The following is a 26,677-nucleotide window of genomic DNA, read 5'->3' on the forward strand; positions in this document are numbered from 1 at the left end:
CTCACTCGGTGTATGGGGATGCTCAACACAGTTGTCTTTAAGATGCTTTTATTACTTATTGGCTGCTATTTGAACCTTGTTACAGATCTATCAATTCCTTTGGCCTTTCTGTGACTTTCCCTCAGGAGCAGCTGGTGACGGTTCATCCTTGGAAAAGGCAGAAATGTTTTCTTTGAATATGTTACAGTAAAAAAAGTATGGTTGGAGAGTACAAAACTGGGCCTAGAGCAGGTGTCCGAGGTGGTGGGAAATTAGATAAACTGAATTCTTGGGGGGGCTTGTAAAAGGTGGAAAGCTGTCCAGGTTATGGACTAAACAAGCAGTAAATCTCCTGCTGGCGTCTGCCACGTGTTCAAATGCTGCCGTGTGTCCTCAGAAGACAAAGCAAGCTGTGTGTCTGCCCCAAAGGACAACTTTCAGGGGGGAATTTCTAGATTCGGCAGAGTCTCCCTAGCTGTTAGTCACTTTTTTACTATTACTTACTTTTTTTTGTTTTCTACTATGAGTACTTTCAAGGCTACCAAGCAGCTTTACTTGTGCATTGGTCATGTTCTGGTCAGCAAATTCTCCTTCTCTGGAGATACTCAAGACCCGCCTGGACAAGGTCCTGTGCAGCCTGCTGTAGGTGACCCTGCTTCGGCAGGAGGGTTGGACTAGATGACCCCCAGAGGTCCCTTCCAACCCCTACTATTCTGTGATTCTGTGATTAGGGCCATAATGAAAAGCCTCCGAACACATATCTTCAGGCCTGTGGTATTCACATCTGTCTGTCCCCAGCAGCAGTGGCTGGACAGACCTCCGCTGAAGAGCGAGGCTGGTGCAGCTCTCCAAAGTTTGGAAGCCACAAAGGCTGGCAGTGTGTTCTGGCTGGTCAACTAGTCCCAGTGTTCGGGTAACAGGAACCGCAGTCAGGATTGTGGGAAGCTGTAGACACCACACTGGGTTCACAAGAGATGTGGAAGGGGAAATGGAAACCCTGCATCCTGTGTGAACACCTGAACCTCGGCAGATGCTGGTCCATCCTTGGAGAAAAAGAGGATGGAAACTGCGGTAGGTTTGCCCCTCCTTGCTCACCTTTCCCTTTCATGCAAATTTTCTAATTCATTGGATATCTCTGAGGTACTTTAATCAAACAAAACATCTGTGCAACTTCCAGCACCTATTCTTGCTGATCTAGCCCATTGAGGCAGGTTTATTCCTTCAAAGAACCTAATAAAAGCAGGATTTGCTAAGGCAAAATCTTTTTTTTTTTTTTTCTTCTCCTGCTTGGCTTAACTATATTTATGGCCTCAAGTTGCATCAGAGGAGGTTTGGATTGGATACTAGGAAAAATTTCATTACTGAAAGAGTGGTCAGCGGTTGGAACAGGCTGCCCAGGGCAGCAGTGGAGTCCCCATCCCTGGAGGGGTTCAAAAAACTTGTAGATATGGCACTTCAGGACATGATTTAGTAGGCATGGTGGTGATGGGTTGATAGTTGGACTTGATGATCTTAGCGTTATTTTCCAACCTTCTTGATTCTATGATTCTATAATCAGCTTGGGCTGTGTTGTAGCAAGGAAAGTTGGTTTATGTCAGTGAAATTTGCCTGTGCTCTTGAATTACTGTTCGCAGGAGGTTCTCCCCTTTCTCTCCTGCCTTCTCCATCATCCAGCCAAGTGGGTTGGTGGAGATATATCCCTTGGATCTCCATCTGAGCTGTCATTTCTTCCTCATTTATCATCATCCAGAGTGGATCTTTTGCCTCCTGCTTCTGTATATCCCCCTGCATAGATGAGTAAATATTCTGGTTTGTGGGGTATTTTCTTAGTTAGTACAGAAAGATGCTTTCATTAAAAAGATGCTGTTGGAGACAGATGCTCATGCTACAGAATTTGTATCATAAAATTACAGCAAATCCTAAATGTAATAAAGAATAAAAGAAGGGAGGTACTATATATCACTATTCATGGTATCATGATAAATGATGCTTCCGAAGCAGATTTTTAATTTGTACCCTGCTAGAGTTGTTGACTTTAATTTATAATCCAATAAATTTATAGATTGTTGCTGCAGGCAGGCATGTTATAGCAGGCCAAACCTAATAATTTAGAAGCAGTTTGGTAAGCTCAATATCCTCTACGATGCAATTGCTTTTACGGGCTGTTTTATCCCATTTGGCACTACCTTGTTTTGTTTCTAGTGTGCTGCTGTGTTCGGAATTTACTGTCGCAACCAAAGAATACCTTGTCTAATTTCTCTTGATGAGGGGAGATCAGCCTGTCCACATGGTGATACGACTTGCTCTCCAACATCTCTGTGCTGGAGAGAGGTGACTCTGAGAGGAGACGCTTAGGAATAGATGTGAGATGACAGTGATTAAAGGGATGCTTGTGTACTCCTCCAAGTGGACTTATTTCTTCCTTGATTTATAGTTTCTGTAGATCCTTTTGCTCTGTCAGTTTGTTGACTGACAGGGCAGAACTTCCTTCGATGCGCTTGAATGCTTTCTGGAAAGCAGCTTGGTGGAAGAAACTCCTAGGAGTTTTTATGTTGAAGTGGGGGAAAAGTAGGACAGGAGTCCTTGTGCTCCACAGGGAACATGGCCAAAGCTTTTAGTTACCCAGACGGCATAGCTCTAATATCACTTGAAAAGTCTGGAGACGGTCAAGGTGCTTGGTGTTATTCACAATCCAGTGCAGCGGACACATCTGCATTATGCTTGAGGAATACAGCCCTTGGATGATCTGAAATCCAGAGAAGGATGGGACTCGTTTGGCTGAGTCTTGATGAACAAAGGCGTGAACCTTGCTCAAAAGTCATGTCCTGTTGCTTTCAAAGCTGTTTGGGGATGTTGAGCCCTGGCAACCAAGTTTTGTGCAGAGTATCTGTGTGAGTCCTGCGGATCTCAAGTCCATAGCTGGTGTAGGGATGGTCATTTTTTGGAGGCTGCTTTGCACCAAATGGAAGATCTGTTTCTCTATTTTTTATTTTTTTTTTTAGTAAGTGTTTAGTGGCCCTAACCTAGGAAACCTCCCATGTGATGTTTGTTTGAGATATGTACATGGTAGTGTCTGCTGAAAGGGTGAAGCTGAAATGCTTGGAAGAAAGATGGGCTCATCAGACTGAGCCCTTCTTAATCCATCTAAGGAATGCTCCACCTCAGTCTCAAATCGGGAAGATTTTGCATTTAGCTGTGTGCCTTGACCACCCTGCAAGTGATGGTGCAGTAGTGGGGTGCTCAACTCTACCCCACCAGTGCAAGCAATGGGTTAAAGAATAAAGCCCCTTATTTTTTGCTGTATCTCCCCTGTGACAAAGCAGGGGAGATATGATTTCCTTCAGTACTGACTTGTATACTCCATTTATTGCCGAAACATATGCATAAAGCATTTTTCTGTTTTGATAAGGTGGAGTTCGCTGTGTTTTTTAATACCTGCCAGAAAGTTCAGCCCTCTTCTCCAACCTATTGTGTGATTGAGACATTTATTTGATACTCTTTCTTGCATGACCCCAGGCAGCTACCACATCTGTCTTGTGGTTTCCTACATACAAGTCTGCTGTGCGAAATGGAAGTCACTGGGGAACACTGCATGCTAATAACTCGGTTTTGCAGACAGCATTAAGCATATTAAGAAGAAAGCGACTTGGCCACAAGAATAGATCTGTCGGTTCCTCTGAAGTCCGAATCATTTTCTGGAGACCTTCTAATGCAGGCAATGCGCAAGGAGAGCTCTTCAGTCTGTCTAACGAGCACAACCCAAACTTCTGGCCAAGAGGACCACCACCAGCAAGGAGAAAGAACCAGAGCACCGTCTTCCCAGCCAAACAAATGACTGCTGAATAAACGTTTTCCGTGAATAGCCAGTTGGTACTGAGCAGCACTGAAAGTGGTCTGGGCCGATTGTGTTCTTAACGCTGAATTAACCCACGGGCTCTGGCTGAGAGGCGAGTGAATATGGCTCATGGTGTCCCTTTGATGCAACCTATGCCTCTGGGTACCGCCAAGCAGAGAGAGACCTCTCTGTTCCTGTGTTGCATTTTTCAGGCGTGGATGTGTCAAGCCAGAGGGAGGTGTTCTACTCCGAGGTGTACCCAAGGACGTGATGTGAATAAGAGTAAGGGACAAGCAGGCTTGATCTGTTCTTGTTTGGTCCAGCGTCTGTTATATTGGAGACTGGGCTAAACTGGATGTTTTAGCACCTGTCTCTGGCAACAGTTCTCTTGTTGGAAATACCAACATCCATATGCAATTCTCCCTGTGCCTTTGTAATTTGAGGTTGCGGGGGGTCGCATTCCACCTTTTTCCTGACTCTCACCTCCTGCAAGCTGAACTGTAAATCAGGTTGGGCTGCGGTCACAGCCTGCTGCCGTGTGATTTATTAAAGCTATTTGGGTTTTGTTTTTTGTCTGGCATAATGCAATTGTTGCGTTAGGCAGGCCTTTTGTGGGGGTCCTGGACTGGAGAAATCGGTTCTGATGATGTTTCCTTAATGGATTAACAATTGGTAGAAAAGCTTTGCTCATCAAACTTTCATGCCCTTTCACTGGTGAAAAAAATCTTTCCAATGCCAGGCAGGAACTGGCTCCATCTTTTTATCCTCTGTCTCTTGCATTACTCCCAGGGCTACTGGCCACAGCCAGCAAATGCTTTGGGAAATGCCCCCTGTGATATGAGGCAAGCAATTGAAAATTCAGCTGCCTTTCGGGCACGGGTTGATGGTGCTAGCAGTTGTTGAACTTTCAGTATCTAATGGAGATCATTTGGAGCTAGAATGTCTAGGGAGATGATGGAAGAGCCTTTGCTTGAATAATTCAGGCAGAGTCTGAATGAAGACCAGTGGGGAATAATCCTGTGTTACTGGAAGTCAGTCCATGTGCATGCGATTACTGGACAGCTGTGCCCATCAGGGAGATGGGGCTTGGGGCCACCTTGCTTCAGTGACCAAAGCTCCCAGTTTGATCTATCTTTGTCTTTTTTTTGTCATGAGTTTCCTGATAAAACATAACCAATTTGGTATTAAATATCACAGGAGAATTCAGAAGATTGCATCTAAGGAGTTGGGAGCTCCTGCTTGTACTTCGCTTCAGAGCTATTGCTTTTCCTTTCATTTGCCTCTTAATAGCTGCAGCGTGTTTGGTACTGGAGTAAATCCAAGACGAGTCTCCTCTTGAGCTTGTAGACTTCAACAGCAGATGCACCACCTACATCTGAGCTTCCTTGCCTGTTTTTGGATGGGAAAGAACAAAGAGTCCTAATGCATCACTGCAAAACACCCGTGATACTCTCTCTTAGTGGATTTGAAGCGTTAATAACCTGACTGCTGAAGAGTGATTTTTATCACGTCTATAAAAAAAAAAAAATTGGAAATATGGCTTTGCACATCCTATATTTAGAAGTTCCATCAGTCCCACTGAAACGGGAGCCGAGGTGCCATAGATAATTCAGCTATTTCCTGTGACAGAAGCCTGGATTGTTTGGACGGGCGTCCTGCAGGCAGACAGTTGTCAGCCTCGCGTTTGGCTGTGGGTTTGCTAATCGGGCTTTACTTTTCCATTGCCCCACGCTTTGTGTAGGCAGCATTGACTGTGTTGTCAGTATGAACAATAAGCAGGTGTCTTATACCTAACATGCCTTGGTATAATTAGTCATAATTATGAACCATGACTATTGTAACTATTGATTGAAATATTAAGCATCCTTTCCTCGCCAGCTGTTTCTTGCTGGAATGGAAAAGCTCAGATGCTCTGAGATGCACTGAAGAGCTCAGGGCCTAAAAATGTCCAATCAACCAGTAAAGACAGAACTACGGCCCATTGTAGACCGTTCATCCCCCAAACCATCTACCCCAACAATATGATCTTCTGCTTGGGGATTTTGATGTCAAAGCCCACAGAGATGACAGATGCCTTTTCAGTGACTCTGCTGACAACTTTGCTGCTATGGGTTTTGGTGCACAAGCAATTATGCTCTTGCAGGGAGAGGGAGAGAAATGGTTTGGAAAGCTTTTTCTGGGGGAGGTAAAAACTAAATTAATATGAAATCAATTTTTTTTTCTTGTTACTGTGCATTTATCTCCCTTTGTTATTCCTTCAAGCCGAAGATATTTGTCATGGTCTGAACAGAGTAGGAGGAGAAAAAACTGCTTCTGATCGCGATGTGGTCAGCAGCCCTTAGAGCATCTTGACTGTCTGCCAAGGTTCCCTTCCATCATGTAACAAGAAATACACTGATGAGCTGCTTTTAAACTTCAGAAGTGGGGAAAAAAATGCCTGTGGCAACCTGTGTGCCCAAACTGGCTGCTCAGCCTCTCTGCAAGGTTCTTTTGCTTGAGGAAAGTACCTTGAAAGGTGTCCACGTATTGAGCTGTTAATGTCTGGAGGGATTTCACCTCCCCGCTTCTCTCCTGCCACTTCCACTGAAGTTCTTATTGAGGACAAGATACCCAATGAGGGCTTCTTTTGACTGTTTTAATATCTGCCTGGGAGGGGTTGCTGGATGCAAAGGCTTGAGCTGATCTCTGGAAGCTCTAGATATTGAGTCCTATTATCTCTTTCCCTGTTACTCCAGCTTCTATGCTTGTATGTCAAGCAAATTATTGGCCTGTCTGCCGGGTTGCCTTGTGACTTAAAAGCTTCATGCAGACCATAACTTACTGCAGGTTAATTGGGATGGAAAGAGAGTAGTACCCTGTGATGGCTGTGGCAGCCTGTGGCAATTGCATGAGGCTGTGCTGGGACAGCTGAACTGACAGCCCAACGGTTCAGATCATAGCCCTGTCTCTCCTGATGTCCAGGAAGATATGAGAAGTTAATTTCTAATGAGAAACAGCCCATGGGGAAACAATTTTATTCTCATTAATCATCATGGGGAGCGCTAATGAAAGACTAGCTAGAGAAATTATCTGGTACAGCAGTTTTAAAAGATAAGGAAGATGATAGTATACCAGGATCTGAGCTGCAGGGCTGGTATGTTGCTGTGATCTCCTCCTCTATTTTCCCCTCTGTTGTTTGCATAAGCTTCATGGGTTGGGTTCTCCTCCTGCATCTCTGATTCATAACAAGGCACTGGGAAAGCACCGTTACCTGACTGTCTGGGCGATCTCTGAATTGGAGGTGGGTTTTATGGATTACAGTACAGTGCCTAGCTGATGAAAACCAGCATAAAGTGGAAATAATTAATCTCCTTTCCCACCCCACTCTGTTCAGGGAGGAGACGGCACATCCATGAAACGCTGGCGCATGCAGAGCCCTGCAGCTCCCTGCATCTGCAATGGCACCCTTTATCCCTTAGCTGCAGAAATCCGTGTTTAAACCCAAGGAGGCCAGTCCTGCTCTTCGTGAGTCGTTTGTCACACTCTGGTGCTCATAGTATTTTCAGCTTCTCTATAAAGGAGCCTGTTTTTATGCCAATAAAAGCAATATCGAGCAGTTATTTTTAGAAAAAAGCAAACTTGTGGACAGTTGAGGAAGTGAATAATGAAAAAAAAATATATTAGTCCTCTGCACATGTTAAATATGTGGTGGTGTGTGGGGAGAACTCAAACTCTGCTCTTGTTTATCACAGAGGGTTAACTGTGACTTGACCTATATCAGGGAAAGACCTTCCCTTGTCCCATGCCAAAGCTGGTGAAGAATGACTGAATGCAGGCTTTATACCTTGGTACGACGCAGGTAGTGCCTAATTTTGGGCTGAAGCAAATGACTGCCTTAGTCTCTTCCACAGCCGGAGAGAGGTTGTGTGTAGTTTTGATAAGAGTCTGTTTTGGGATGGTATTGTTGACACTGTAGGCAGTGCCCTTGTCATGATCTATTCTTGTGCTTGGAAATATTTTTTTTTATTAGCATGTATACTAGACGGGGAGCCAAAAGCCATGTTTGTTGTCTATAACATCCCAGGCTGCCAAACAGTGATGTTTTGGAAATTATTTCCCGAGCTGTTTTTCCCACGCACGGTATCTGCCTTGGTCCATCCATCTTCTGGCTAGAGCAGTGACTTTATCTCCAACTTGTTAAATACCGATGTTTGGTTGTGCAAAGAGATTGTGTGAAAGCAGGTGGCTCATGCAAAATGTCCAATGTCACGTAGGAGAGCTGTGAGATTAGCACTTTTGCCTGGCGTGTTTTACAGCCAATGAGCAGTGAACCAGGAGAAATCTTGAACTGTGACTATCTGGGTTATTTTCAGTGTGGGTTCTTTGGAACTTCCAGTAAGTGTCCTCTTCAGGTTATCTTCTTAAAGTGGAAGGTCAGGCTGGCTGTGGTGCTGTTTTGAAAAAACTCCAGTACGGCAAGGTACAGAAACAGCAGTATGACCGACTTGCTATTTCTGGAACCCCTTCCACTGAAGGAATTGAAGTGCTTTAATGAATGTGCAGCTCTTGATGAGAGGGATTAATTATTCCCATTTTTACAGAGTGAGAATATGAGAGAGATTAAAATGCCTTTTCTGAAATTGCAAACAGTTTTATGGCAAGGAAATGAACTGAGCTTTGCCTCTGAAGAGCATCCTCCCAGCGTGCTTTGGCTGTCTCCAAGGGCACCCACTGGGCATCCCAGCAGAAACATGAAGTTAGCTCTGATTCTGGAAAGGTGAATCAGGAACGTCTCTTCCCTGGTGGCTATATACCTCACCTCACTTGTGATGTCCCCTGCTCATTGCATGCCCTTATGCTTTTGCTGCAGATGATCATATGGTAATAAATGAAGAGAAGAAAAATAGATTTATTTGGCCAGTGCCATTATTTTGGGACTTGAACGGTTCATGTGCCGGCTTGCTGTTGGAAAGCACCAGGAGACAAAGCAGTGACAATGCTTTTTTCAACATGTGCACAGAGTAATCAGTCTCTCGCTCCTGCTAAAAACGGGCTGGAAACAACTTCTCTTGTCTGCAAGCTGGCTGCTTGCATTTTAGTCGTGGCAATGGGTACTGAGAGGAAATAGCTGCAGGGGAATCTCGTGGCTTCCCTCTAGACAAGCATGGCACAGTTGTTGTATAATTTGACTTTGCTATGCCAGAATTACAAGCATCACAGAAAATGCTCAGTCACAACAACAGTGATGTGTGATTTGTCAGAGCTGCTGGAAAGTGAAAGGAGACTTTGTGTAAGTCAGATCTTCAGCTGCTTTGTTGCAGCTTTTATTAGCCAAAAATTTTTGTTTATTGTCATCGTCATTTTTGCGCTGTCCAGACAGTGGTTTCTGAATAACACAAGCATTTAGGTATCTACTGCTTTATAGCTTTCCTTGCTGTTGTCCTCGGCTGGAGCCTAGCTGACCCATCAGGCAGGACAGCTGGATAGTCTGCCCTTGGAGATGCCTTTTTGAGCTGTCGTTGTCTGTCACTTGTGACCCTGATGGAAAGAGAAAAAAAAGCTGATGTGGACTTCACCGTGGGAAAATGTTCTGGCTTGCCTTTTGGCACCACTTTTGTTGATGCTACTGGTTTAGCTTTCTGCATCTGCTGATGCGGGCATGGGCCTTACTGCAAGTGGACCAAAATGACCACTGTGAGACAAGCTTGGCTTTGGGGATGGCTGATTTCACATGAGTAGCCTGACACCTTGTCTGAAGGTACATAAGGTTGGTATCCACTGTTCATAGGATGCAAGGAGCCAAGCAGGATTTTCCTAGATCCAAACGGAGTCTAATCTGGGACGTAATACAGGTTTTGAGCAACCTGGTCTAGCGGAAGGTGTCCCTGCCCATGGCAGGGTGGTTGGAGCGAGACGATCTATGAAGTCCCTTCCAACCCAAACCATTCTATGATTCGATGATTGCCACTGCCAGGGTGACCTTCCTGGACATTTTGTGAACATCTGGGCCTGCTCTCTCTGCATGTCTCATTTGACTCCTTCTTTCAAGTTGAAGACTATTTGTCTTTCCTTTTGAGAGAAGGTGGAACACCTCATATTGATATCAAGAATGGCACCCATTCCCTCTTTTACTGTCAGACTTTCATCTTGCAGCACTGGTGGTGATGCTCTCGCCCTTTCAACCAGCAAATAAATCCTTGGGAGGTTTTGTGTGCAAAGCATCATGATAAAGTAGTGTTTAGCATTTGATTTACAGACATTTGCTGCCAAGAGTAAGATGCAACAAAGGAAAGAACTTTTCCAAGGAATAAAGTTACTGGTGGTTTCTTCTCCCAGTCCAGTCCTTCACCCTTGAATCTATTTGACAGCTGCATCAGATTATTTGGGATAGGACTCTTTGCTCTGAACCAGAGCATTTTACAACAGAATTCCTGTAAACGTTCCTGCAATACAACAATTCTCTTTAATGAATATTTACCCCTATTTATTTATCTTATCCACCATTCTTCCTAATGAAAGCCATGCTTATTAAACTCATAAACACCAAACAGGAAAGAGCTGGAGGCACGACAGAGCCTGGGATTAGACAGAGCTGGACAAACTGCAAAAGCAGTCTGGGGCCAGGCCAGAAATAGGAACAGCAAAGGCTACTGCAGAGCTTTTTCCTCCGGCGTGAGTAATCTGTTGAGATGCAGGGTGGTTGGGCCACAGCTTTGCGGAAGGTGTCTGGGGTTTTTAATGACTACAATCTTTTGTAGGCCTGGCAGAGGACCCATCTAGCCAAATACCTTATTTCCAACAGGAACCAGAAGCAGACAGCTAGGGAAAGACCTTCCAAATCCCGCAGAATGTGCACAAAATGATCCTTTTTCTGGTAATCATTTTTTTCTGAGATTCCTTGAGTAAGAGGTGGTACTGAGGCCATTACATTAACTTACGTAGTTGGTTTTTTTATTAACCCTAGTTTAAATCTTCAGCATCCTGGGGCAAGGGGTTTTGAGCTTTAATTAAAGGGAACCATAAGCTGAATGTAAGTCAACACCACCACGTGCATGCGAAAAGGGCTATCATGAGACTGGGAGGGGTTAGCAGGAATAACATCCTCAGGAGGCGTCGAGGATGCAGTCCTCCTGCTGTTTGATGCTGATGAGAGCTCAGCAGGGATGCTGTGCCCAGCAAGGCGCTCCACTTCAGGCAAGGCTTGGACCTCATCCAGTTGGTCTGTGCAAGAGCAATGGGCTGTATTATTTTTTTATTTTTTTTTTGTTCCTAGATGAGCCTCATCAGTAGGTACTGAAAGAGCAGGACCTATTTAGACTAGAAGAGATAACCGCCTCCCCACAGCCTCCAAATATGCAAAGCATTTGGTAAAGAGGAAGGGAACAGGGCATCATTAGCATCAGTAATAGGTTTGTAATGCACCCAAGGGAACTCTGGTGCAATACTCGAATCTTTCCATGAGTACGGCCATAAGCGCTGGGTATCGCGGGTTGTTTGGGAAAGATACAGTAGATTAAAAACACGTGGTTGGGAGCTGTGAAATTAGAGTAAATCAAGGGTTCATAGAAAAATCAGGCTGCGGGGGATAGATTGGGGAACTCCTATCGCTCTATCCTGTTTTCTCATGAATTAGAGGCTCCCTAAGGGATTTTTGTTTACCTCTGCACTGAATGAAAGAGGGAGGATGTAATTGCAGGAGGCAGAGCTGGTCCAGGACATTATTATTGCTGCAGAAAGTCCCCTGGGGCCACTAATAGCCAGAAATAGCTCTGGCTCCAGCTGTGCACCATCTCTGGAATGGTGCAGGAATTCCCATCGCAGTGCCATTGAGAGATGCCAGCATTTTTGTGCTGATTTGTGATGATTATAGCTGCTGTGATATAGTTAGCTGTTGCCTCTGTTCAATGAAGTATACCTAGAGAGAAGCTGGTCCTCTGTAAAGGCAGACTGGGGGGGGAAGGAGGGGCAGGCAGGTATGGGTTATCCCTTAGTTGGGATAGCTTTATCCCTTTGCTTGCTGCCTTGGCAAGCGAAACTGCCCGGTTGCTCCTCAGCTTTGGAAGGCTGCAAGCCCTGAAGCCTGGAGGGAAATGGCGATCCTGCCTGACTACCCTTTCTGGTTGTGTTTTTGGAGGCTGGGAGCCGAGGTGTTTTACAAAGTGTAATAATGTTATTTTTAGAGATTTGGCTCTCTTTTTGTTGCATCTGTTGATCTACAGTTCAATTACGGCAGCCACAGCAGGAACACATATTTCAATAATATGTTCTCTGCCACTTTCTGTGACCTGCTAAATTGAGTTGTAAATGGAGCATGTCACAGCTCAGAAATCTCATTCATGGCCTTCTCTAACAAGGTGTGCAGAGAGCTATTAGCCTAGTCTTTGCAATAATTAGAGAAGCCTGAGAAGCGCAGTGGCTTACTTCAGGAAGCATCTGGTTAGCTACCGAAGCCTCAGCAGCCAGAAAGGCAGGAATATTTTTTTCCTCCTTACTACAGACCCAATTTCTTCCTTTTTCTTCCCATCTATTTATTGGCAGTTGTCTCTTGTGCAAGACCCCAGCATGTTACCTAGGAGTAGTGAATTGGCCAAAACCTTTCCAGTGTTTATGAAGTGGCCAGGCCAGTTCAAATCAGTTGTGCTGACAGATGTGTCCTTCCAGTCAGTCCATCTGCTGCCTGGAGAGGGCTGTAGCAAATGCAAAAAGTCCCATACCTTATGAGATTTGAACTGCTAAGCAAAGACTGAGAGAAGAGAGAAAGTTGAGGATGAAGAGTGAAAAGCAAGAGCTGGAGAACGTGTTCAAGTGGAGTTTTGTACCAGGTGTTCATGGTCTTGGTTGCCAGATGGTGAGATAATGAAGCCTTTATAAAGGTTACAGAGCACTATGAGAGCTGAGTGATGCACTGTGGAGTCCTGCAGACTGCTGCCTGCTCTCTCTGGGGTTCACGAATCTTAAATCCAACAGGCAGATGAAAGCCTGATCCCTCAGCAGCCTCTTTGAGGTGAGGGAATCGAAGCCCAGGCGCCTCAGTTCTGATCCTGATGTATGTAAGGTCTGGTAGGTCAACATCTGCTAGTCAAGTATATTGATTCGCTCACTTAAAGACTTCAGATCCTTGGCATGCAAGGTACTTTCCCTTTATTATCCCTCTGCAATATGAGATTCAGCTATTGGATATACTTCTGGCAGTGAAGGCTGATTGCAGCCTGGGCTGTAATAGTGACAGTGCAGCCAGCAGCTTGAGGGATGTGGGTTTTCCTCTCTGCTGACACTGGAGAGACCAGATCTGAGTACTGGGTCTGGTTTGGGTCTCCCCCAAACCAGGCAGGGAATAACAGACTCAGTCCAGAATGGTTGGACCTGGAGCCTGGGACATACGAGGAGAAGCTGAGAGCTGGGGCTGTGCAGCAGGAGAAGGAGACGTTGCTGCTCTCTGCAACTATCTGAGGAGTGGCTATACAGAAGAAGATGGAGCTGGGCGAGAGCCAGTGAACACAAGCTGTACCAAGGGAAATTCCAGTTAGACAGTAGGGAAGTTTCTCCCCACGAGGGGATGGTCGAACCCTGGAGCCCGGGGCCTAGAGGAGGGTGGAAATTTCCATCCCTGGAGGCATTCAAACCTCGCCGGAACGTTGCTCTGAGCAACCTGACCTGATCTGGCCTCCTCCTGAGTGGGAGTATAGAGCAGAGCCTGCCGGAGGCCGCTTGCTGCCGCAGTTGTTTTATCTTTAAATGTTTATTGGGGTCTACATTTGGTCTTTGACACTGATCAGAGCTAATGAGCTCAGAGTTGACTAGGATGGAAAACTGTTCACATTTATAGCGCACAAGTCACTATTTCAGGAATAGGCATTCGCATACCATGAGTTATTAATGAAATTTTGTTACTTCACTGTGTGAACTGGAGTGTTGTGCACATTGACAAAGTGCTCCAGCTGATATCTGTTCTTGTTTATCCTCAGTTCCTGGTTCTAATGGGCGCAGCTGGGAGATGTAGTCATCTTTCATCTTCAGAGATGATTTAATAACTTGCTTGCAGTAGATTTTCTTTTGTTCGAATGAGGTCCAATTGGGTAATGAGGAAATGAAGAAGCATGCCGTCAATTTTTCTTTTGTATTCACTGGGCAAATGTTAGCTTGCCTCCTTTCTGCTCTAATACTGATAAATGCCTGCAGGAAATTGATTCTTGAAAATGTCGGAAAATAGTGTAGTGAAGACTCATTAGTAAACTCTTCATTGTATCTGGAAGTGAATTTAAATGACCCCAAAACACACTTGAGTAATGGTGGTGCTCCAATTTGAGTCCGGCTCTTGAAGTAGAGAGCAGTTATTTAGGGATACGTGGGCTTGATCCTTCAACAAAATCCATTCATTTGCTAAAGGCAGGTGGATATTTAGGGACACAAGTATGGTGTGCACTGCGGGAAATCAAAATACCTTTTCTATCTTGCTGCACTTGCAAGTTTGAGGGCCTGGTTTTATTCGATGTCTCTGTGAATGCTGTCTGATTGTAAAGCCTTCAGCATTTTACATGATTTACAGCATCTTGTTGCGAAATGATAAGTATCTTGTAGCAAGGAGGTGAGACTCATCCGCAGGTTGCTTAGCTGCCCTGGTTAATATAGCTTAGCTCTTTTGGAAGCTCTGCATTTAGACTGGTAGGTACTTTTTTCTGGGGTGAAGGCTTGAATTTAAAAGTAGTGATGGGAGAAAGAGTGTTTAGATGTAAAGTGATGGGGCCAAGAACAGAGGAGAGATTCAGGGACACCTCAACATAGCCCAAGGGAAGCCAACGGGCATCTGGACATCTGCTCTGTGTGAAGCTATGGGGGTAGTAATGTACCTTGTTTGAAGTTCCTGGTTGCTCTAGTGGTTTTGGTGTACTTCTAACAAAATTGAGTAGATTATACCTCCTAGATTATATCCTTAGGATTGTAAGCAGACCTGACCAGGCTGTATTCAATCAACCAAGCAGTCTAAAATAGCTGTTATCTTGAGATCTTAGTGCTGGCAGGGCAGAACTGATGGAGGATGGCTTTCTCTGACTATGGATGTGACCCGTGATGGGGAGAAGACCAAAGCCAAAAGAATACGGACCCAAACATTGAGTTGCGTGCAAATAAAAACTGAACGAGATTGGTGGCTGGGGTTATGGTAGCAGACTGGCATTCAGGAGGCTGAGGTCTGTCCCTGTCACTTGCCCCTATCTTCAGCATGTTGCATCACCCCTCCAGACTTCTGGATTTTCCCCTTTTGACTTTTCCACACTGCTCAGTTTGTAGCTGCAGTTGTTCCAGTAGCATGACTGGATGGGTGGAACTGGAGAAAGAGGCCTACGTTTGATTTTATTTTTTTTGTGTGTGTGTGTGTATGTGTGGTCAGATCCATGTGCTGTTGTTCTCTGTCTGCTTCTGCATGCCCTGACCGATGTGCTGCGAGGTTTTGGGAAGGCTCAATCTCTCTCCAGTTTCCTCCGACCAGAAATTCCAGCCTCAAGCTGAGATGCCCTCCAGCAAGAAAGTTCTTTAGAATATTATATTTCCTACAAAAGGCTTCCGTTTTTCACAACTGAAACTTCTTTGACAAAAAAAGGGAGGGGGAAGGCATTGTCCAAAAGCTGCTTCCTGCTCTAGTTCACTTTTTATTTACTTAATTATTTTTAATGAATGAACAGGAGGTTTACTGTGTTCAGGAGACAGAGAATGGGTAGGGTCTGCCATGAAGACTGAAAGCCATGAATTCCCAGAGGCACTTTGACTTCAACAAGAGCCCTCTTCATGTCAGATGACTGGCAATTCCGGAAACCAGCCTGTCCTCGCATTGCTCCTTCTTTTCTAGCCAGGGAGCATAAGCTATGCTGGGAGAGGCTCTCCAGCAGGCTCATCTGCCACCTCACATGGCACACCATGGTGCTGGCTCATATCATGGTATTTGCAGAGATGCTGGAGGGAGCAGACTGAAAGTTGAGATGGTTTAGCACCTCTTGTACATGAAGTTATTGTGAAAATCCTCTCCGGTCATGGGGACTGGAGGTGGAATGTGTTTCTATTGATGTTGGCGGAAAGAGACCTATGGGTTGGATGGTGGCAAGATATTCACACTATGCAGTTGTAGGTGTTGAAAGCGAGAAGATGGTTTCAGAGGCTTTTTATATAGTCAACAGAGAGGGCCAGCTTCCTCCAGAGCAAATTTAGATCATTTAATTGGAACCTTTGTTTGGAGCAACCCTCTCGTTGACTGTACATGGAGACCGCTAGAGCCTTACATATGCATAGAAAATAATTATTTTCCAGGGTGGCTACAGACAAATGCACTTGCTGTTTTTTCAGTTTGGAGCGACTTCCTTCCACGTTTTTTTCAGTAGCTGGTTATATTTATTAGAAACAGGCTTAAATGTTTCTGAGCACAGAAATCTCTGACCGTAACACAGATCCTATCAGCAGGTGAAATGGAAAGATAGTTTAAAGTAACTTGTTAAGTTGAATGACTCTACACGATGTTTATTGTAACTCAGTGTTGATGTGGAGGAGTGAGTCAGATGTTTTTATGGCTCTGGTTGGCACTGACCTTTTCCAAACGTGGGACCATAGAGAATTCAGTTCTTGGTTTTGGAAAGCCAACTATTTTAAGAGGAAGGTTGAAAAAAATATATGTTTAAAAGGAGGAAGGGGATCTCTGAACAGTTTTGGCAGAATAAACCTTGGTTCTGCTCGAAGTAGCAATAAAACAAGGAAGGAGTCTGCTCTGCCAACAACACTTAATGACAAGTGATTTCCTGGGGCAGCGTGAAATATAAATTAACAGCCAAGAGGAATGCGGAATTGAAGAGGGAACTCGGTTTGTCCGCTTTCCTGAGATAATGAATCTCGCAATAAAAGATTTTTGGTTCAAAGCCAGAGTGCAGGGAAGTGAGTTGGAGTTTTTCTATTGATTTCAGTGGGCTCATCTGATCCTTTTGCTGCCCTTCAGCCTCCCCTCTGTCACGCTGTCTTTCCGGTCGGTAGCAAATGCTACCGGTCTTTCTTCTCTTTGCTCTTTAAATGAAGATTGGATCTTCATGTAGTGGTCTGTGGTGAAGGGCTTTTTCTTTTTTTTTCTTAGTTTGTGGTTTAGGGTTTTTGGCTTCTCTTGTTAAATGTTAGTGATGATCTTTCTTGATCTGAGGCCCTCCAGGCTAAGGGAGGCTTAAGTCTGCAGGGAATCAATAGCTGGTTTTTATTTTTCCTTTTTTGTTTTTTCTTTTGCATATTGCTGTTTGAGCCCGTCTTTTGAAGAACTGTCTTCTGTTTCATCTAATACTGTTAAAAGACCAAGGCACCTGTAGAGCCGACTCACTTGAATTGTGAAAGCAGATTTATCCTTCTTTTAAGCCTCCTTACGCTCTTTGTGAAGAGTTTTCATGGGGCATTGTGAAAAAGAAAATTATGGTACCCCACATGCTGCACTCATCTGCCAAGCTTCTTCCACAAAATAGTGTGGTGTTTCCTCTGACTGGTCTCTGTGGTGGCTTAGTGTAGTGTTGTTAACGCTTTCTGGCTTTTAGTCTTTTAAATAAAATATCTTTTAATCAGGAAAAGAAATCTGCTTTGTTGTGCATCTCTTCACTTCCAAGCAACCACAACCTCACCCTTGTATTTAAGGCTCTTTAGGTGAAATCTTGCTCGCTGTGGTTTTGGCTGTGCTGGGAGAGTTTTGGGGACCTTCTGCCTCAGAGGGTTTGATGTGAGCATCTGTGCAATCCTCAGTTGGCTGTGAATCAAAAGGGGGGCTGTGAAAAACCTCTCTGTTTCCATCTGTGAGCTGCTGTGATTAGCTATCCTGGTATAAATAGGGGCAAGCTCCCTGAAGCATTACAGCAGTGGCATTTGACTCCCTTCACTAGAAAGCTTCTAGGGATGCACAAGTTGGAAGGGACTCAACTTCACCCACACTGATTGCTGTTTGTTGTGAGCTAATCCGTGTAGGAATGGAGCCCTTAATCCATCCAGCACTGGCATTTCCTCTTATCCATTCATGGTTCAAAGCAGGCTTCTCTCTTTCCAGTTTATTTTGAAACTCTACGTTGCTTCTGGATGCCAGAGAGGAAGCTGCAGGTGGTGGGTTTGCTTTAGAGGGGCTCCTGCAGTTTTAGAGTCATGGAATCGTTTAGTTTGGAAGGGACCTTATAGATCATCTCGTTCTACCCCCCCTGCCATGAACAGGGACATCTTCCACTAGAGCAGGTTGCTCAAAGCCCTGTCCAACCTGGCCTTCCCAAGGCTGGGAGATGCAGGCACATGTCAAGGGTGCAAGTCCTGCTGCTCATGTGGGATGAGCTAACAGAGGTCTCCAGCAACCACTGCAGGTGGAGGGAGGGCATTTCAGGACTAGTGACAACTGGGGTGACTCCAGCAACTTCAGCGAAGCAAAATGTTTATGCTGTGCTTCATCTGTAGGCTGCCAGCAAATCAGCTGGCTCTAGCCTTGGCTTTTTTTTTTGGCTTTATTGGAGCAGAGCTTAAGCCAGTGCAACCTCCTCTTTCAGCTGGGTGCAAAGGAGGAACGGGGGTGGAGAGGGGAATTTAGCTCATTGCACAGCATTTCAGTGACCTTCGGGAATATACTTGGTAGTAAATAAGTAATTTAATGTGGTCTTGCAACATGTTGTACCCCTCTGTTTTGCCTGCATGCCCCAGACAAGGCTTGGGACAAACTTTCGGATAGACTCAGCTTGATTATAAAAAATATTTAAACCTTAAGAAGAAAAAGGGCTTGTCTAAATGCAGCGATAGCCTCTTCTGATGGATGGATGGAGTTTCACCCTAGGCAATCTTGTTTTTAAGATCTTAAATGTTCTTTCTCTTTTCTGAGTTCAAATCACACGCTATTCAGACTGTGATGCTGTGCTGATCCGCTTTTTTGGAAGATAATGGCCAATCTGGTGACTTAAAGGCTTGCTGAAGGGTTCATCAAGTAAATTATCAAATGGGCGTGCTTCTGGCCTCTCTAGAACAGCACAGCACTGAAATGTGTTCACCCCATAATTTGGCAGGGAATAGCTGTGGCAGACAAACGCGCATTAGCTCTGTGCGTGGCTAGTTTTGGCAGTGGTTCATTTTCTAGTGACAGCCAGGGAACCTCCTCTAAAGAAACTTTCTAAAATGTATGGACGTGTTGTTTGAGGAATTTCTGTTGTTTACAAACGGTATCACACTAAGATGTCTTTCAGCATATTCGCAGTCAGCTAGAATGTAGAAATGCATGAGATCTCATCGCTTCTACTACAGCAAGCTTAATTAAATTGAAATAGACCCTGTAGGGAGGGGTAGGTGGAAGTGTGTATGTAGATGAACTTCATATGTCCTACAGATCTTGTAGGAAATAAAATAAGCTTCCAGAGCCTCTCTGCTTTCCTGCACTACCAGTGCTAGCTGGTAAATAAAGCTGTGACCGACTGTCTTAGGGAGCTGCAGCAAAAGAGCCTGGCGCAGGCTTCAGTCAACCAAAGCTAATCCCCAGATTGGAAAATCTCTTCGGGGCTCTGTGATTTGATGTTCAGGGCTGTTTCTGACAACTTAGACTAAAACTTGTAGCACAAGAGCAGGTAAAATGCACGAGCCAACTTCACAGTTGAATTAAACTGGCTCTTTCTGTGGTAATTTCATGTAATTTGGTTATTTTATTTTTTTTGCCATCATCCCTTACTTCAGAACTGGGTGTGTTCCTACCTGACCTAGGGTGGGGATTGGGGATGCACAAAAGTGGTGGAGAATGTGGATGAAACGCTGATCTTTTTTTTGTGTTTGGTGTTTTTTTAAGGATTCTGTGATTTTAAAAAATCACTTCTGCAGTACAGAATCTTCAACCTGTGTTTGATCCTTTCAAATATTCTCACTTCAAAGCCACTTCTCTTTTAATTGATACTCTCTCCATCCTTCTTTGGGCTATGGCCATCTCAGTGGGTGAGCTCTGCAAAGACTTCATCCATGTACCCGTTGGCTTTTCTTGTGGTTAGCTGAGCGCGTGGTATCTGTCCTCTCTGGCCATTTAGCTGGAGGAAAAAGGTGACTTCATTTATTGCTTTCCTTTAGAATTAAATGTTGATATAATGAGGTTAATACTGTTTTGCACCATTCTGCAAGATGTCGTGGCTATGCCTGCATTAGCAAGTAGTGTGTGGCCTGAGAGAAGAGGTTTGTGGAAGGAGGCAGTTGATGCTGAGATCCTGATGTCTGTGCTAGAAGCATTTTGGAGGTGGTGGTGTGGTGGTCACTTAGAACTAGGTCTAATCTGGTCCTGTGGACTGAGTGTCCGTTGGTGGATGAGTTGCACTGGGTTCACTCTTGGAGCACATGTTCTGGTTTAGCTTCACCCAAAGACCTTTAGTGAACCAGAACACAGAAAGCATGAAAAAAGGCTCAGCTACTTCCAAAATGCATCCTGATAGGAGTGAAGGTTCTAATACAGGTGTGCTTGGTCGTGTTCATTGATAGGACAATACTGATTGCTGTGCGTGCTGCGCGTGGTTAAGCTCAGTGTGAGTAAGTGGTAATAGTGAGCATGTCCATCTTCTCCCCGTGGGAGGAGGGAGAAGCTGAAAGGGAAGGGTGGGGAAGGGAAGGCTTTCTAGAACAACTACCAAAAATGTCAGTGCTGAAGCTATTATAAAATCTCACGGAGCTGAAAACGTGGACATTTATTCAAGCACCTTCAAACTTTCTCGTGGTTCTGCCTGAGTTTCTGTAGGTGAAGTGGCACCATTTCCTCCACCTACTTGTGGCTGTGATTGAGTGAGCAGGATGACATGATTTTAAGTCTCTTATTTTTGGCAGTAGAGGCTTGAAGCTGTTGCACGTTGCAGATTTCACCTTGCTTTAGAGCATGTGGAAGCTTGTGAAGTAGGGGCTTCTAAAGCTTTTCTGATGAGAGGCTGTTGGAAGGGACTTTTACAAGACCCAGGCTAAATCAAATATATTGTGCACGTAGGTCAGATTCATATGGGTTAAAATTCTGGTTCAGTTGGTGCTGAATAGCATCAGTGGTGCTGGGAAGATGTTCCCTGTTCTTCTCAAAGCCCACCTGGAACAGTGGTTTAATTCATTGAAGTATGTCAACCTGTGAAGGATTTGACTGGGCTTTCACAAAATCAGCCAGGCGAATGTATCTGGCAAGTACATCACCAAGGACAGACCCAAAATAGCTTTTAGAGGGCTTGACACATGCTATGCTGCTTGCATGTAAACAAAGGGGACAAAAAATATATATGGAGAAGAAAAAAAAAGCCCAAACGTGTTCTGAAATGGTTTCCTTGGCTTGTTTATCAAATCAGTGTCATCCAGTGCATGATACTGGCCAAGCTTATCCCATAATGCCCTTTAAAGAGATGGAGGAATGCATTTTGTAGCAATGTTGATTCAAAAGAGAGGATTTCTTTATAACCTTAATTACAGAATCACAGAGTGATAGAGGTTGGAAGGGACCTCTGTGGGTCATCTAGTCCAGCCCCCCATAATTCATAATTCATATTTTTGTCAAAAATATATAGCCATTTGTATTCTTAAAGAACAATTTAACATGATTATTTTTTTTTTTTAGATACTTTTCCATGATTGTGGTTTTGGTAGCATTTTTACAGCATCAAATATGTCCCTGTGACTGATAGCGATTCAGGTACTTTCATCCTCTCTTGCTTTGCAAACTCTTGCTCAGTTAACTGATTCAGCAGTGTTGTTGATAGGTGCAAGGAGGTGTTAGACCCAAATGGAGAGGAAAAAACCAACAAACAATAGGGAAAGAGAAGTTTGGAAGCTCGGAGATCTGCAAAGTGGAAGACGACATGCAGGAAAAAATAGTCATAGTCTGCCAAAAGGGATTGTTTTCTCCTGGAGAGTTGTGGTGGGATGGAGTGAAGGTGTTCAGTGGGTTTTGGTTTGGGTGTTTTATATAATCCAGATGTTGTATGAGTGGATTTTGATCCGAAACTCCTTGGTTGGAAAGAGTTGGCTTGGTTCTGCAGCAGTGGTCGATATGGAGGAGGTTTGTTGTGGAGAGATGTTGTAGCCTTGCTGTTGCTTTTGGGACTGGGGAAGACTGGTGTTAACTATGAGGCTGATGCAGATGCTATGGCTGGCATCCTGCTACCAGAAGTGGGGTGTTTTGGTGGAAAACTCCTGTTCCAGCTTCACTGCTTTCCCTCCAGGAGCTCACCTGTGCACGTAGGAGAAGATCTGTGCGTGAGGTAGGGAGATGATAGTCTATAAGCCCATGGCAGAGCAGTTCACAGAATCACAGAATGTTAGGGGTTCGAAGGGACCTCTGTGGGTCATCTAGTCCAACGCCCCTGCCAAAGCAGGTTCTCCTACAGCAGGCTGCACAGGACCTTGTCCAGGCAGGTCTTGAATATCTCCAGAGAAGGAGACTCCACAGCCCCTCTGGGCAGCCTGGGCCAGGGCTCTGTCACTCTCCGAGGGAAGAAGTTCTTCCTCATGTTCGGCTGGAACTTTCTCGGCTTCAGTTTGTGCCCGTTGCCCCTTGTCCTGTCGTTGGGCACCACTGGAAAGAGTCTGGCCCCATCCTCCTGACACCCACCCTTCAGATATTTGTAGGCATTTATAAGGTCCCCTCGCAGCCTTCTCTTCTCCAGGCTGAACAAGCCCAGCTCCCTCAGCCTCCCCTCGTAGGAGAGATGCTCCAGTCCCCTCACCATCCTCGTAGCCCTGCACTGGACTCTCTCCAGTAGCTCCTCATCTTTCTTGAACTGGGGAGCCCAGAACTGGACACAGCACTGCAGATGAGGGCTCACCAGGGCAGAGCAGAGGGGGAGGAGAACCTCCTTCGACCTGCTGGCCACACTCCTCTTGATGTCATGTGGTTTTGAACGCACTCGGTAGTTGCACTGTAGAGGTCCCTTCCTACAGCCTCCTGTTTCCTTTTGCCCCGATTATCTGAAACACAAGGCCCTGCATGGGAATTGGGCACCTGGTGCCACTGGAGTTTGATCCACGTTGGATAACAAACTTGAGCTGAGCTGAAGAAAAGTTTTAACCATAACCCCTGGCCAAGAATTAGGAATTTCTAGCAGGAAACATCATTTTTGGCACAGCAAAAAATTAACTAATTCCAATTCTTTTTATTGCTTGCTTTTTCTTGTGGCAATTTTCAGGAGATGGAGCGTACAGCTCTTCCTTGTATCACAAGATCGGTATCCAGGGTGATGCACAATGAAACGTAGTCAATACACAGTTAAGTAAATAGTTTCAGCCTTTAAGATGGAAAGGGAAGGCAAAGAATAGTAGTATTTTTTTTATACCACCAAACCAGTGTTTATACTGGGACAGCTCACTAGAGAGAAAAAGACATTTTCAAAAGAGATTAATGGTGTGCTCAGGGCCTGGAAAGAAATTATAGTAGTAGAGTCGCTCATACACTTCTTCAGTTTTCATCCCTTCTTGCTCATTCTGGGAAGAGAGGATTCATTTGAATATTTTCCATAATGAATTTATTTCAGTGTTTTGTTCCAGACTGGATGCTAGTTGAAATGGAAACATGTGTGGACTATTTAATGCCTGTGGAGTAAAACCAACAAGGAACACATGGAAATGGTGCTGGTTAGGGACAGTTTTCTTGCAACGCTGTTTCTCTTCACGGATGTCCTTGTGGTTTAGGATTCTACCCATGCTATTGGAGCAAGAATTGGGGACTGAATATTAATTGAAACATTCACCAAATCTGAATGTTGGTGCAAATATCCTTCACACGATGCTGGTGTCGTCTCTACTCCTGCCACATTATTTGCAAAACACTTACATATGTGGTGGTGGTAGGAATAAGTGTTGTTGCTGGGTGGTTTGGCTCTGCAGGATCTGAGTGCCCTGGGGGAACGAGTAAGGGTTTGTATGTCTGTGTAGTAGCAGCAGCATCCCTAACCTGCTGGGTAGTCTTTGCCATGTGATAGCTACTTGGTCATTCAGGCTGAACCCGTGGCAGAGTAAGATGCCAAATTGAACCTCACATGTTAATTAAACAATGCCTCAAAAAAAAAAAAAAAAATTCAAATAAAACCACAAAGCCCAACCAAACAAAAAACCCATCTCTGCATCCAGAAATACTCCTTCATTCCACATGCCCTGAGAGCTGGAGAAATGCTATCCCGGCCCCGCCTAAGATGAATCTATGTAAATCACCACTCTTCCCAGAGCTGGGGACCAGGGTTGCATCTCCCACCTCCCATGGGAGAAAGCTCTGAAACCTGCCCTTGGAAATGTCTGGTTACTCCATCCAATCTCAACAGCTTCTAGATGAGATGTAAGACAGGATGAGGCCCTGAAACAGGATAGTATTAACGGTGATTTCTCTCTCCATCTGCAGTGGGAGCGCCTCTGGTTCCTCATCCTCACCTCGTCCTTCTTCCTGACCCTGGTCTGGTTTTACTTCTGGTGGGAAGTTCACAATGACTACAACGAAATCAACTGGTGAGTAGAGTTCCCCCATCGTGGAGGGGTAAACCCTTAACAAATTTGGCTGCCATTGTATGCCCCTAAGACCTTTTTGACACCAGGTTGGATGCATTTGGGTCCTTCAGATGGGCTTATTAATAACAATTAAGGGAAAGCTCAAGTGTGTTTACACCAATGCACGTAGTATGGCCAATAAACAGGAGGAGCTGGAAGCCATTATACAGCAGGACGGCTACGACTTGGTCGCCATCACAGAAACGTGGTGGGACAACTCGCATGACTGGCATGCTGTCATAGATGGCTACAGACTCTTTAGGAAAGACAGGTCAACAAGGAGAGGTGGGGGAGTTGCTCTATATGTGAGGGAGCAACTGGAATGCATTGAGCTTGGCCTGGGGGCAAGTGAAGAAGGAGTTGAAAGCTTGTGGGTTAGAATTAAGGGACAGGCTCACACGGGTGACATTACGGTGGGTGTATACTACAGGCCACCTGACCAGGAGGAGGAGGCTGATGAAGCCTTCTACAGGCAGCTGCAAGCAGCCTCACAGTCACAGGCTCTGGTTCTCATGGGGGACTTCAACCACCCTGACATCAGCTGGGAAGACCATACAGCTAGGCAGGCGCAATCCAGGAGGTTCCTACAGAGCATCGATGATAACTTTCTGATGCAAGTGGTGGAGGAACCAACAAGGAAAGGCGCTCTGCTGGACCTTGTATTAACAAACAAGGAGGGACTGGTGGAGGACGTGAAGGTTGGAGGTAGACTCGGCTGCAGTGACCATGAAATGGTCGAGTTCAGGATCCTGCATGGAGGAAGCAGGGCGATAAGCAGGATCAAAACCCTGGACCTCAGGAGGGCTGACTTTGCCCTCTTCAAGGAGCTACTGGGAGGAATCCCGTGGGCCAGGGCTCTCGAAGGCAGGGGGGTCCATGAGTGCTGGTCGCTTTTTAAACAACACTTCTTCCATGCACAGGAGCAATGCATCCCCCTGAGAAAGAAATTTAGCAAAGGAGGCAGGAGACCTGCATGGTTAAACAAGGAGCTTCTAGCGGAGATCAGGCAGAAGAGAAAGGTGCATGGCATGTGGAAAGAGGGACAGGCCACTTGGGAAGAGTACAGAAACATAGTGAGAGCATGCAGGGATGCGACGAGGAAGGCCAAGGCTCACCTGGAATTGAAGCTGGCAAGGGATGTCAAAAACAACAAGAAGGGCTTCTTCAACTACATCAGCAGCAAAAGGAAGGCTAGGGACAACGTGGGGCCGCTGCTGAATGAGGCGGGTGTCCTGGTGACGGAGGATGCGGAGAAGGCAGAGCTACTGAATGCCTTCTTTGCTTCAGTCTTCAGTGCTAAGACTGGCCCTCAGGAATCCCAGGCCCCGGAGGTAAGAGAAGAAGCCTACAGAGAGGACGACTTTCCCTTGGTCGAGGAGGACTGTGTGAGGGATCGCTTAAGCGATCTGGATGTCCACAAATCCATGGGCCCCGACGGAATGCACCCACGAGTGCTGAGGGAGCTGGCGGATGTCATTGCTGAGCCACTCTCCATCATCTTTGAGAGGTCCTGGAGGACTGGAGAGGTGCCCGAGGACTGGAGAAAGGCCAATGTCACTCCAATCTTCAAAAAGGGCAAGAAGGAGGACCCAGGGAACTACAGGCCGGTCAGCCTCACCTCCATCCCGGGAAAGGTGATGGAGCAGCTTATCCTGGAGGCCATCATCAAGCAAGTGGAAGAAAAGAAGGTTATCAGGAGTAGTCAGCATGGATTCACCAAGGGGAAATCATGCCTGACCAATCTGATAGCTTTCTATGATGACATGACTGGCTGGGTAGACGAAGGGAGAGCTGTGGATGTTATCTACCTTGACTTCAGCAAGGCTTTCGACACAGTCTCCCATGATATCCTCCTGGGGAAGCTGAGGAAGTGTGGGCTGGATGAGTGGTCGGTGAAGTGGATAGAGAACTGGCTGAATGGCAGAACTCAGAGGGTTGTCATCAGGGGCGCTGAGTCTAGTTGGAGGCTGGTGACAAGTGGTGTCCCTCAGGGGTCAGTACTGGGCCCAGTCTTGTTTAACTTCTTCATCAACGACCTGGATGAAGAGTTAGAATGTACCCTCAGCAAGTTTGCTGACGACACCAAACTGGGAGGTGTGGTAGATACACCGGAAGGCTGTGCTGCCATTCAGCGTGACCTGGATAGGCTGGAGAGCTGGGCAGAGAGGAACCTGATGAGGTTCAACAAGGGCAAGTGCAGGGTCCTGCACCTGGGGAGGAACAACCTCATGCACCAGTACAGGCTTGGGGTGGACCCGCTGGAGAGCAGCTCTGCGGAGAGGGACCTGGGTGTCCTGGTGGACGACAGGTTAACTATGAGCCAGCAGTGTGCCCTGGCTGCCAAGAAGGCCAATGGGATCCTGGGGTGCATCAAGAAGAGTGTGGCCAGCA

At 45.5% G+C, this 26,677-nt stretch overlaps 1 protein-coding gene across 3 annotated transcripts in view; it reads left to right on the forward strand.

Moving 5' to 3' along the window:
• Positions 1 to 26,677, forward strand: part of GDPD5 (glycerophosphodiester phosphodiesterase domain containing 5) — a 191,619-nt gene that overhangs the window by 109,928 nt on the left and 55,014 nt on the right. For all 3 annotated transcript variants that reach the window (XM_075415515.1, XM_075415533.1, XM_075415522.1), the window contains exon 3: positions 24,144 to 24,247. In XM_075415515.1, the coding sequence (XP_075271630.1) occupies positions 24,144 to 24,247 (104 nt within the window). The remainder of the gene's footprint in view (positions 1 to 24,143; positions 24,248 to 26,677) is intronic.

Source organism: Opisthocomus hoazin, chromosome 1, assembly GCF_030867145.1.
Source record: "Opisthocomus hoazin isolate bOpiHoa1 chromosome 1, bOpiHoa1.hap1, whole genome shotgun sequence".
NCBI classification, from domain to species: Eukaryota; Metazoa; Chordata; class Aves; order Opisthocomiformes; family Opisthocomidae; genus Opisthocomus; species Opisthocomus hoazin.